Source organism: Acomys minous (assembly GCF_964271855.1).
Source record: "Acomys minous genome assembly, chromosome: 4".
In the NCBI taxonomy this organism is placed as follows: domain Eukaryota; kingdom Metazoa; phylum Chordata; class Mammalia; order Rodentia; family Muridae; genus Acomys; species Acomys minous.
In genome coordinates this window covers 94,856,696-94,870,008 of record NC_140486.1, presented here as the reverse complement: position 1 = coordinate 94,870,008, position 13,313 = coordinate 94,856,696, and the positions used below count along the sequence as shown (strand labels likewise).

Genomic DNA, 13,313 nt, shown 5'->3' with positions numbered 1-13,313 from the left:
TAGAGATAATTTATGTCTATGAAAGAGTCTCAAAAGCTGAGTGTGCATGAGTAAAAAGTTGGTCAGAAAGGAAAATAGTTCTTAAAAGTCTGAGACAAAAAAGATGATGGCTGTAGCAGTAAACAGCATTCTAGACCCAAGAGTGTGAGAAAAATAGGAACTTGAATTTAAGATAAGCCTATATCCTCAGAGCTAAGCCATGTTTCAGAAGGTGAGAAAACAAGAAAATCATGAGGAGAGAGCATAGTCTGTTAACATACAACGAAAGCAGTGGATCAGACTGCACAGTGAAGCGGGCTGAGGGAGAGGACATTCAAGTGTGTCCCAGCACAGTTGCTCTGGTGTAGTGTGGAGTTCAGCTAAGATACAGAAAATACCTGGTTCAAGATTACACCTCCAAACGATGAATCTAACCTAATGCTGAACATGGTAACCCATCATACTATTTACTTTCAAGTAATTTCTGTTCTAGACACTAAGGAGATTACCCTTCTAAGAAAAGTAACCCAAGACCATCAATGATCTACTACTTCAGTTATAGACTCAAAACATTTCAAGCCACCATTTGCCCTAAAATAATCAATTCCTACTGTTTTTCACTTAATCAATCATGCATACTGAGTGCTAAATACTCTAGTTCAAAAGGCTGTCTGGTATAAGCACTGGGCAAAACCCACAATCTAAATGAGGAATGATACCAAAAAAAGGGAGGAGATGGGAAATAATAATTAAAACAAACAACAAAAAGTAGTCATGTAAATATTTGATATGCGACTCCTATTCCCCCAAAGGATCAGGGCCCACAAGTTAACAACGTCAATGCTTTAGATGAATATTTTAATGTATTGTTAGGGTGTATACACATGGCAAATGAGTGTTTATATATTTGTGTGAGAATGACTGGAAAGTCTCTCTTGAAGCCATACCCCAAGAACAAGTGCCATTCCTGGACAGAACCCCAGAGGTACCAACCTTATATTTTTTAGACCGCTCTATTGGGTGGCTCAAAAATTGGTCCTGCAGGCTTTCAAAAACGCTAAGCTAGAACTTGAATAAAATAGGGAGGAAGGTTACATCACTAATTTCAATATACCCAAAACAAATCACAGTATTAATACATTTTGGCAAAATCATGACTCTGACATAATTATAGTTAACAGTGTGCTAGGTGTATTCTGAGTTTTTTACTTTATCTCACAACAAGCTGGCAAAGCATATCCTTTTAATATTCTCATTTTCTAGAGAAAATTGAAGCTAATTTAGGAGGCAGTGAAATTACAAAGAAGTGGACCTGCTGTTCAAACTCTGGCCGTAAAGAGCCCACACTTTATAACTGCTATTTTCTCGGTCTATTTTTTAGCCACATACCTAACACATATGAATACTGAAAAGCTAAAAGTTCCCCAGGATCTACCCAGTTATCCTTACTAATAGTGGAAAACAAAAGACAAAAACAAAACCATTTAAGTGTCTGACCAAGACTCAAAGTCAAACAACCTTAAGGTATATACTTCCTAGTCACATTCCCCCAGAACCAATTATAAATACCGTGGTTCTGATGTTTACAGACAAACCTCAAGCAAATTAAATTCCCAAGCCCCCATCTACGAAACAGGTAACACTAAGGTAGTATAGACCCGTGGTTCCCAGCCTTCCTAATGTTGCTATCCTTTTAAACAGTTCCTCTTGTTGTGGTGACCCCCAACTATAAAATTATTTTAATTACTCCTTTGTAACTGTACTTTTGCTGTTACAAATCTTAATGTAAACATCCAATTTGCAGAGGGTCTTAGGTGACCGCCCCCCAAGGCACTGTGACCACCACAGACAGGTTGAGAACCATTGGTAGAGAGCTTCAAGATTAAGTTTAGACTGCCCAGTACATGGAAAGCATTCAACAAGTTTCAGCTATATTTCTATATTGTTGGACAACCATTATATAAGATATTTAAACTCTATTTAGCTCAGTAAATCTAGAATCATACAAGTACTATGCAGAGTCCAAGCTACATTCTGTACAACAGAGAAAACAGACTTCCTAGAAGAAATCAAAATACCTTACAGGAGGCAAATGATTAAGCTAATGTGGGAAATTATAAGGTATCAGTGACTAAAAATATTTTCAAAAAATCTAACTATATGTACTGTAGAAGCCATCATTAAAAAGGAATACAGGAGTCTGGACCCTCAGTGGTTAAGGGCACTTGTGAAAGACCCAGGATTCGATTCCCAGCACCCATTTCCTCGGGCAACAAGCACACATAATTTTTTTAAAAGTGCACATGCAAGCAAAACACATATACATGAAATAATAAAATAATAATAAAAGTAAACTCTTTTTTTTTTTTAAAGGAAAAGGACTACAGGGTTGTAGATGTAAGAGTCCAGTGTTAACAGTGCCTGCCTACCATATGTGTGGCTCTGGGATCAAACTCCCTAATACCACAAAAAGAAACCAAACCACAAAAAGGCAATTTACAAAATAAAACTCAACTAAACTATATAAACACACCATGATATGAAACATTAAAAAGAAATATCAAAATGTTAATATTTTTTATTTCTAAGTGGTAGTATTATTGAAGTTGTAAGCTTGGATATTTATCATGTTTTCTATCACTAGCATATATCACTTTCATGATTAGAAAATCTACTAAATTGTCAAAGCATAATACATCTAGTATTACAAATCATATTTTATCTCTGATTCTTAGTAATAATACTTTGGAGCTTATTTTGTAACAGGCAAACAATAACTTATTACTTTATTAACTTATTTTAATACCAAAGATGTTTCTGAGAATCCTGAGAGTAACAAAAAATACATTGTTCCCCATATTTATAATACAAAGAAAAGTGACATTATTTCTAGTCATAATTCTATACTCTTCCTGAACTGGGCACAATAACTCTGTCCACTACTACCACTACGCTACATTTAATGAATGGATGATCTTCAAACAAATGACTATTGTATATGAATGATTGAACTTCATAATTAATGTACTATACGTGGAAGGCCAAATTTCCACATTATAGCATATACTGTGCAAATAGGCTTTAAAATTCATGTGGATGGACAGTGGCTCAGTGAAGAAAAATGCTTGCATAAGGATCTGCAGACCCAAGTGCAAAGCTGAGCAAACTTGTGTGAATGAATACCTGTAACCTCAGCTCTATGGAAGGGTGGAGACAGGAGGATCCCTGGGACTTGCTGGCTGCCAGCCCATCTTCAAGTTCAGTGAGAGAACACATCACAAGGGAATATGGTAGGGACAGATAAGAACATCCAAAGTCCTCTGCCTCCTCAAACATACCAAAACAAAACAAAAACAAAAAACAGAACAAAACCAAAAAAGCCACACACGCCTACACCACACACATATTCCACAAGTAAATACAATTTTCCAGAGACTTCTGAACTGCTATACCTAAAACAGCACTGTAACCTAGAACAGGAGAGCTGACTAAACCAAATGTGCACTGCTCTTGCAGAAGATCCCAGTTTGGTTCCCAATAACCAAGTCATCAGTTCTCAACTTCCCATAACTCCAACTCCAGGGGATCCAATACCCTCTTCCTGCCTCCATGGGCACCTGCACTTATGGGCACAAGCATACACATAAAATTAAAAAACAAAGAAGCTGGAGAGATGGCTCAATGGTAAAGTGCACTTGCTACTACTGCAGATGACTCAGGGTTCAGTTCCCAGAAGCCATGTGGTGGCTAGCAACTGTCTCCAACTCCAGTGTCATTGGATATGACCCTCTCTACTGACCTCCAAGGCCAACAGGTACACGCATGCACGCACACACAATGCAAACATACAAGCAGGCCAAACATTCATATGCACACAATTATTTTTTAAAGATGAAAATTAATATATTATGCTTTTTATTTTCTCCGCAAATCTAAAACAAGGAGGCACTACTTGCTAACTATAAACACTGTTGCAAAACTATTAAGTAGGAAGTGCAAGACTAAGTTAAGCAGCATTTTGAAATACCTTCCTTCATAATTTCTCTGTAAAAAAAAAAATAAGAGAATGATTTACAGTTAATTCCTGCCTTTGTGTGATTAAAACTGTTATTTAGCTCAGTTCTCTGTTGCAAGTGCCTGCTCTAGGAAATAAACCTAATGTGAAGATCAAAGATGTCCCTTAAATCTGGCAAATGCTACTGAGCTAAAATAAAAGAAAAAGACATTAACTACACCCAAGTCCTTATCTCTTTACACTCTAATGTATGTCATAAATGAGCTTAACACTACTGGCAGTCGCACTGTGGGCATCAGTCTCTGACCATGTTACATAGGTGAAATTCACCTACAATCATGGAGCAGATAACATCCACAGCTGTCCCTGTTATGATTTAGCAAGCTTCATAAACTATTAACTCAAATTACATCCAGGACCCATGGTAGCAGTTTTACGAGACAGGTCACTTTGTAGAAGTTAACTTTCATAGTGTGCCCTAAATCTTCTAAGGACAGCATTTTCATTCAAGAATCACAGCTCCAATTCCAACCACGCCTGTTAAAGCCCATATGAACAAAATTCTAGACAATACAGAGAGGAATGGTTTTCAGAGAAAAGCTAACCCAACTGACAACACAGGAGTTAAGACACATGGTAACAGAAAGAATCTCTTCCAGAGGAATTAATTAGCCCAAATCCATACATAATCTTCCTTCTTAATAATAATAGTTCTGTAGCCCCAGCTGATATTTTGTCAACAATTTTTTACAAAAATATTATCTACAGGGGCTGAGTGGTTAAACATGCTCAGTGCTCTTGCAGAGGACCAGAACTCTGGTTCCCAGCGTTGGAATGGGAACCCCACGTGGCCTGTAATTCCAGCTCCAGGGTATCTGACTCCTCTGCCCTCTCTCTGCAGGGACATGCACAAATTGACACACACAGTATTTATTTTAAAATCTTTTTAAAAAATTACCAACAAAAAGATGTAAAATAAAATGTAGTCTATATAAAAAAATGAAAGTGTAAAAATTGAAACTTTTTTTCTGTCAACAGCTAAAAATACAGAATTACCTGGGTTTACTTAAACTGGGGGAGCATAAAAAAACTTAAATTGCGCATTAAGCTACTATAGTACAACTTTACTCTGCTGAATAATGTGAAAATAAACTTAAAATATCCACTAAAAATATAAGAGAACCTGATTTATTTGGTAAAACCATATCAAAAGTACTATTGCTTACATATGAAATATTCTGTAAGTTAACTTTCCACTATTGTACAGTGAGACCACTTATTTCATTCCTTTTACACATCAATTTTGTAAAAGAACCTGAAATGAGCAACTGAAACTTTCGATTAACCCTGAGTTATAGCTAATTACACATCCACACGGTGTAATATACACCAGTTGTAGGAATACATGTCTGTGCAAGCATAAATGGCTTTTTTTGTGTGTAAAATACTTTTTATTTACAACTTGTTTTGTTTTGGTTTTGCTTTTTTCAAGACAGGGTTTCTCCATGAGCCTTGGCTGTCCTGGATTCCATTTGTAGAGCAGACTGGCCTTGGAACTGGGAGATTCGTATGCCTCTGCCTCCCAAGTGCTGGGATTACAGGTATACACCACCACACAGGGCTTATTTACAACTTTTGACTAGCAGTCCATGTGGGCTGTAGTTATAAACAAGACCCCTAATCTGAATGAAATGAATTCTGATAATCTAAGGACTCCCTTTCCAGAACTCAATGAAAGATCTTGGGAGCATTACCCATCCTCAACAATAGCTGCTCATTTTCAATGGAACTACCTAAAATTATTTACTTATGAACTAGAAAAAAAATTCAGTTCCAGTACTATGTATTTGCCTGTCACACACTATTCAGGTAATGGGATAAAATTCTCTCCTGCTTCTAATCCCTAATACTAGCTCCAAAAAACACAGATCTTTGCCTTTCCACATCTACTGAAAGACCCTAAAGCTGTAGAAATGAATAGTGTCTGCAGACAGTACTCAGTGTATCTTGGACCAATGAAGTGATGGGAGAGGAAAACACATCAAGTAGAGAAATCTAGAGGTCAAGAGAGTTGCAAAGACGGATAGAGGAACAACAAGTTACCTGAAAAATATTTACTGGTCAAATATAATCTCTTTCACATTTTACCAAACAACAAAGACGTCAGGAAACAGGAGCACCAAGAGCAAACATTTCCTAGAATACCAGAGTCACTGATTTAAAAGAAGAAGAAGAAGAAGAAGAAGAAGAAGAAGAAGAAGAAGAAGAAGAAGAAGAAGAAGAAGAAGAAGAAGAAGAAGAAGAAGAAAAAACCAACTAGTTCTGAATTCTGCTTAAAAAGGGGGGGGGGGGTCCGATTTGACAATCACTTGGATGGTTGATTCAGTAGGGAAATTACTCAAATTCATAAACCTCATTAATTGTCCAATTACAAAGGAAAACATATTTAACTTTATTGGTGTTGTTTTCCCAGCGTTTCTCACTTTCTGGTGTAATCTCTTATTTATTTAGAAAAACCATTCATAACGCAATTAATATAAAAATACTCAGTCTCTTGACTATATTGTACGTTTTCATAGAGGCTGTTTATTTACATAAGTAAATATGTAAGTGCAAGTACCTAGACACTGACAATATGTTCCTCACAAATTCACAACTCTGCATCAGCTGTATACTTTCCTGACACTAAGAATTCAGAGGCCCTCAAGTTCACCAGGGTAAAGTTACTCAACTCGGGACAGTAATACTGTGGTCTTTCCTTTCCTCACTACAAAGGGTACTTCAGGAAAAGCCTGTTTAAAAAGTGATGACAAAGCCCCCTTTTCCTCCCACACGTCAGAATGCTCTCGAGCATTAGAAGGGAAAAACAACACCGTTCCCTGCTTTTACTTTAAAAAATCTGCTCCACTGCAGGTCTGTCTATTTGACTTCTACCTGTTTCTGTAGCGACATGAGCAAGTATGTCCTGTTCCTCTGTTACAACAGGACATTTTAATTGCCTGACACTGGCTATCTGATCGAGGCATGACATCCAAAACACCATCTACAAAACACCGTAAGCCTATGACTCAACGTTAACGCCAAGAGAAAAAGTTTCTGATGAGAAAACCTTCGCTGTCGCTTAAAAAACGTACAAGGTAGAACAAGTCTGAGCGGCGACTCTTCTTGGGGGACCTCCTTGGCTAAGAAATGGAAAAGTAAGAGTCCAGTTCGCTCTGTGGCTGACCCTCCAAGAAGCGGAGGGACGATTCTGACCACGAGTGGGCAAAGTGCTGGGGAGGCTTTCAGGATCAAAGATGCTATAAATACTATGCCCGGTGCTAGTAGTGTTTTGCCGCTGGGCATCTCGTGGCATTTCTGTCAGTGAGTGCGGCGGGCGGATGGCAAGACCGCTCCTGACTGAGGAGGGGGCTGAGGCAGGCTGTCCTCCCCACCACCGTAAAAAGCTAAGCAGGGTCCTTCTGGAAACCACACGCTAAAAGTTACACACACGCCCCACGCGAGGGGTGCGGCGGCGGCGGCGGCGGCAGCGCGCATCCCCTCCGGGCCGCGACACAGAGGCGGGCGCGAAGGAGGCCCGGGGCGGCCCGGGCGCGGGGAACGGCCCGGGAGGTGGCCGCGCCGGCCCGCGCCGCCCCGTTGCCGGGAAGGCTCGCGCCCCGCCACCGGCGGCCGTGGGGGAGGGGAGGCCGGCTGCGGCCTGTTGGAGGAGTTCAGCCCCGGCCTCGCGTGCGGCTCCGGGCCGCGGCTCCCGGGTCCCGGGCGCCGAAGACCGACTCACCGGAAAGGCCCGGATCCGCATCTTGGTGTCCTTCCGGCTGCCCGTGCCTTTGCTCAGATTCGACATGGTGCTCGGCCCCTCCCCGGCGGCGGCGGCGGCGAAGGCGGCTGCGGCTCGCACTCCGAGGCGCCGGTGTCACATTGAAGGCGGGAGGGCGGCCGCGGGGCTCGGCGGGGGGCGGCGGCGCGGCCCCCGGGCTGGGCTGGGCGGCGGGCCGGCCCCTAGGCGGCCGCGGCAGCGGGGGAGGCGGCTCGGGCTCGACCGGGGGCTGCGCTGGCGCGGCGGCACCACGGGCTTCCCCTCGCGCGGGGCTCGGCTCTCTTTATCGCGCTCCTCCGCGATGGCGGCGGCGGCGGCGACGGACAAACATCTCACTGCGCAGGCCGAACGTCCTCCTCCTCCTCCTTCTCCTCCTCCGCCTCAGCGAGACGAGATCCGGCCCAGAGGGTGGAGGGGGGAGGAGGGAGGGAGGAGAGCGGAGAGTGGAGAGATGGGGGAGGGGGCGGGAGGACGGGAGGGGAGGCGGGAGGCCGCGGCGGGGACGTCAGATCTCGCGAGATCAGGGCGGGCGGGCGGCCGGAGGCGGGGCGGGGCGAAGATCGGGAAGGGAGGGCGCGGTGGACGGGGTGGGTGGGCGTGGTCTGCGCCCTGGGGGCGGGAAGGGGGCGGTGCCTGTGGCAGTAGGCGTATCTCCGTTTTCAAAAGAGGAGGGTCGGAGGCCCCCGGTTAGGCGGCGGTGCCTGCTGATTGGTGGAGCGGGAAGGTGATGTGTCACGTGGACAGTGGGCGGGGGAAGTTCCGGGAGCAAAGCCTGGAGTGTTCTGTTGAGGGCTCGCCCGGCTGAGCTGGGCTGGGACGGCTTGCAGGTTGTCCTGGGAAAGGGTGTGGGGTGTGAGTGGGACGGCTCTCCGTCCTAGAACTGTTGCTGTTTTTCTAGGGCACGTGGCCCAGGGATGGGTACTTGAAAGCAGTGTTTGTGCCTGAGTTACCTGCGGACCCGGAAACTAGTGTCCTGTATTTAGCTAGATGTTGCAACGCCTCGGAAAAGAGCCAACCAGGCTTTCCTACGCAGCGCCGGCTCTTGGGTTTGTTGATTGATACTTTCTGGAGGATCCAGAGCCCGCTCATGTTAAAACCTGGTTTTTGTTGTATTGAAATAAAACAAGTGCCTAATGATTTGTGTTACACATAATAATAAACACCTGACAAATCATATAAAACCAAAATCACCATGAAATTAAGTTTGCTGGAGGTTTAGAAGTATTTGTGCGGGTACTCTTTATCACATTATAGTCGGAAATGTCTAGTTTGATAGCCTTTTGCTTTTAATTTAGTACGAAGCCTAGGTCCTAATTTCTACTTGGAAATTGCAGTTTCCAACTCCACAAGGAAGTCTTGAGTTTCTTCCCAAGTTTTTGAATGAACTGTTGTTGGGATGTGCATAGCTGAGCTCTAAAATGCTGTTTAAAATAGAAAACTTGATAAAGCTTGTTTACAGTTGAATTGGCCCTAAATTATTTGTAATGGCTAAACTTACTGAATTGGGCCCTCGGTCTCTCCGTTTGAAAAATTAAACCTTACCAATTAAAACAGAAGCTTAAAGCCTATGCATGCACACTGGGAGGCAGGGGCAGCCAGACCTCTGAGTTCGAGGCCAGCCTGGTCTACAAAGCGAGTCCAAGACAGCCAAGGCTACACAGAGAAACCCTATCTCTAAAAAACAAAACAAACAGAAGTTTCAGAAGAATGTGGCATGGCTTGGTGGCACACCTCTTTAATCCTATTGGGAGGCAGAGTCAGGCGGATCACTGTGAGTCGGAGACCAGCCTGGTCTACAAAGCGAGTTCAGGACAGCCAAGGCTAACACAGAGAGACTGTCTCGAAAAACCAGCAACAACAACAACAAAAAGAAGAATGTTTTATACACTAAGCTTTTAAGGAAGAAAGAAAGGAAGGAAGGATTAATCTGGGCAGTGATGGCCCATGCCTTTAAATCTCAGCACTTGGGAGGCAGAGGCAGGCAGATCTCTGAGATTGAGGCCAGCCTGGTCTACAGAGTGAGTTTCAGGACAGCCAGGACTTTAGAACAGAGAAACCTGTCTTGGAACTAACCAACAAGCCAGGTGTGGTGGCACATGTTAGTCCCAGCACTCAGGAGGCAGATGCAGGCAGATCTCTGTAAATTCGAGGCCAGCCTGGTCTACAAAGCCAGTTCAGGTCAGCCAGGGCTACACAGAGAAACCCTGTCTCTAAAAACCAAAAAAAAAAAAAAAAGAAAAGAATCAACAAAACAAAGAACGGATTAAATAAAACAAGAGCTCTTATAAGTATCGAGTAGGAGTTTATAATTTGTATACTTATTGATCTCCATTTCCATAATTATCAGAATATAAAACACTCTTCTGTTGGCTGTCCTGTCACATAGCTCTATTTCTTAGTAAAATTAAAATATGAATTCTGGAGCCATTGGTTTCTCTCTAAGCTCTGCCACTCTATTAACTTTTTATTAAGTGTCTTTGAGGGCAAAGACTTAAGACTTGGCAACTTGGTCTGGAGGGCTTCATCTTTGAAATGGAGACAGTACTTTGCTGTCAAATTTCAGCGGGTGAATACATTTTAAGAGCCGTCAGAGGGCTGGCAAGATGGCTCAGCAGGGAGAAGTAGATGTGCTTGCCTTACACCAGCTTGAGGAACCTGAATTTTACACGCCCACACACACAAACACAAACACACACAGAGGATGTTGTAGCATGTCACCACCCACATAGTCACACATACAACAATAATAAATAGATTTTTAAATTTAAAAGACATCACAGCAGCCATGCAATATATGCTGGCTGTCATATTAATCATTTTACTGGATGTTATACCAGCCTCCTAAAAGATAAGTAAAAACTTGCATGCTTTTATTAAATGGGTCATATCTGAAAGCCAGTCTGCAGCTCAGATGCCACAAACCATGAAAACTGGCGAGCCCTTATGAAGCTGCCAATTTTATTTTGCCAAGTAAAAGAACAACCAGATGGGTGGGATGACTAGACGGATACTCACCAAGCTGAGGACCGGAAGGAGAGAACTGACCCAAAGTTGTCCTTTGACTTGTACACGTGCTAATTAATTAACTAAGGTAGTGTTTGTTTGTTTGTTTTACTACTCAGAAAAATGAAGTTCAATTTGCAAGAACTTGGACGGACTTAGAATGCATGATATTAAGCGGGGTCACACAATCTCAGAAAGAAACTGTATGTTCTCTCATAAGGAGAATCTAGCCAAAATTATTTGTAATGTGTAGGCAAATGTACATGTCTACAAAACTGTAGAAAAAAATATGACGAAAGAAGAAGAAGAAGGGATGAGTATAAGGGTATCAGGAGAGACTGAACGCAGATAATGGACACAAGTTATGAAAAAGGGTATAAAGCTAATTTTATCTTTAGTTCTAGGGCTGTCTCTGATTTTTTTGCTCTTGTGGTGAACAAGTGTATAAGATACATTCAGTAGTAAGAGTGTAAAAGAGTAATGTGACGCTCCACACCTTCCATCTGAATGCCAGTTCTATCTATAGATGGTCACTGGGCCTTCCAAATGTGATGCTTTTATTTTATTTTTGCAAGTTTTAAAAAAGTAACAAAAATTATTTATTAAAATTAAGTTTACAAAAACAACCATTCCCATAATTTTAATAAACAAGTTTGCTGTTGTTGTTTGTTTTTCAAAGACAGAGTTTCTCTGTGTAGCCTTGGCTATCCTGGACTGCTTTGTAGACCAGGCTGGCCTTGAACTCACAGAGATCCAAGGCATGGGCTTCCACCACCCAGCTAACAAAAGATATTTTTAACCAAGAAATTGGGAAGATTAAGTTTTGAATTAAAAAATGTCCAATGCACTGGTACATTTAGCCTTATGAAAAACAGTACATTGCCCTAATCTTTCTCATTTTTCCACGAACTTGGGTAAACACCAAAGGCCAGACTAGCGGAATTAACTACCTTAAAACCTATTCTATTTAAGTGTAAAGCTATCGAATCACTTTCATTTGTTTTACAAACACAGAGTTTCACATTTGTGTGATTTAAGCAAAATTCAATTACATTTAAACGAATCACTATCAACTGTTTCTTATATTTGAACCGCAAAGAAACTACAAAAATGCTTCAAAATTTATCTCATTGAGAAATTTGCTGATTTATTTGTTCATTTATTCAAGTATTTACTAAGTTGCCAGCATATATGCGAAGTACTAAAGTGAATAAATGAGTTGAGACCCACCATCACCGATCATAAAAGTCCTTTCTACATCTCAAAATTGGAAACCACAAACCGAAGTTGAATTGAGCAATAGTTTCCTGTATATTTCAGTCCAGAAGTCAGAGATATTTTTTTTTCTTTCTAAGGAAACAGCATCCTCAAAATGTATAGGAAGAAACTTCTAAGCATCAGTAGACTGTTCTTTGCCCTGTGGTGGTCCCTGACTTACAAACAGAAGATGGTTTTTCAGGATGCTGTCTTTTGTGCAAGCAGCTACCTTCCCAGCAGAGCAAGCACACTGCAATAGGAACACACTAGATCTTGCATGGCTGACAATTATTATTCCTACTCCTGCTGACAGTGTCCTGACACAGGCAAACAGTGGCCCCATTTCCATTATCCACATGGACGACGTGCAGTCAGACAGGTCAGGCCAGGCAGCTGGATGGGCCAGCTCCTCTTCTGAGTCCCAGTCTATAAAAAAAAGCACCATAAGGTGTGAAGAGCCTGTAAAAGGGAATAATAGCCTCTTCTTTGCTGTGAGTTTCTAGGTATCCAGGAAACCAAGTCTCTGTAATCACAGCTGCAGACTCACATGTTTGATTGTAAAGATACTGGTTATTAAATCAACTCAGAGCCTACCAATTCAATTAGAATTTGATGGTTTTGAACAGACCCTGGTAAGGGAGATTGCGTGGTTTTCAGATTAGAAGACAGATGTAGAGAGAGTCCCAGTTGCGCGCATGAAGGGACTAGGCCTTCTTTCTTCTCTGTCTCCTTAGCTATTATTGGTCATTGGATGTGGAATTGTTTGGATGCCTGCTAACAGAAATAGGAGAAATAGGAGTAGACGGACCATTGGCAAACTAACCACTTCAACCTGGCTGTGCAAGAACTGTACATCTTTACTGTGTACTTTTTCTTCTTACATCCTGAGACCAGAAGTGTATGAGACCTACAAGCATATGAGATAAACCTACAGCTTCAACTAAAGAAAAATTCTACATGCCTGATTACTTCATAAAAATGCATCTTCATTTTCCATCACACTGTCATGCTAAACATCTTGAGAACAATTCTAGAAACTTTGTAATTGACTTAGACAGTGTTCTGTCTATTCCACTTTTACCCAGTAAGTGAATCTTTTGTAAATAAAAATATGAATATATTATCTTGGCAGAATAGAGATTCTCAATTAAAATTACAGACATTGCTCCCATATGGGTTTTTTTTTAACTTATTCTTAGCATGGGCGGAGGGAATGGATGATATGTGCCATAACATAAG

General features: G+C 41.8%; 1 protein-coding gene across 3 annotated transcripts in view; it reads right to left on the bottom strand.

Moving 5' to 3' along the window:
• The window catches only part of CUL3 (cullin 3), a 75,638-nt gene extending 67,728 nt beyond the window's left edge, over positions 1–7,910 (bottom strand). For 2 of the 3 annotated variants that reach the window (XM_084780110.1, XM_084780111.1), the window contains exon 1: positions 7,776–7,904. In XM_084780110.1, coding sequence (XP_084636236.1) covers positions 7,776–7,841 — 66 coding nt within the window. In that variant the 5' untranslated portion in view covers positions 7,842–7,904. Of the gene's footprint in view, positions 1–7,775 lie in introns of all 3 variants that reach the window. The other variant, XM_084780113.1, reaches the window with a different exon arrangement.
• Positions 7,911–13,313: the final 5,403 nt, after the last annotated feature.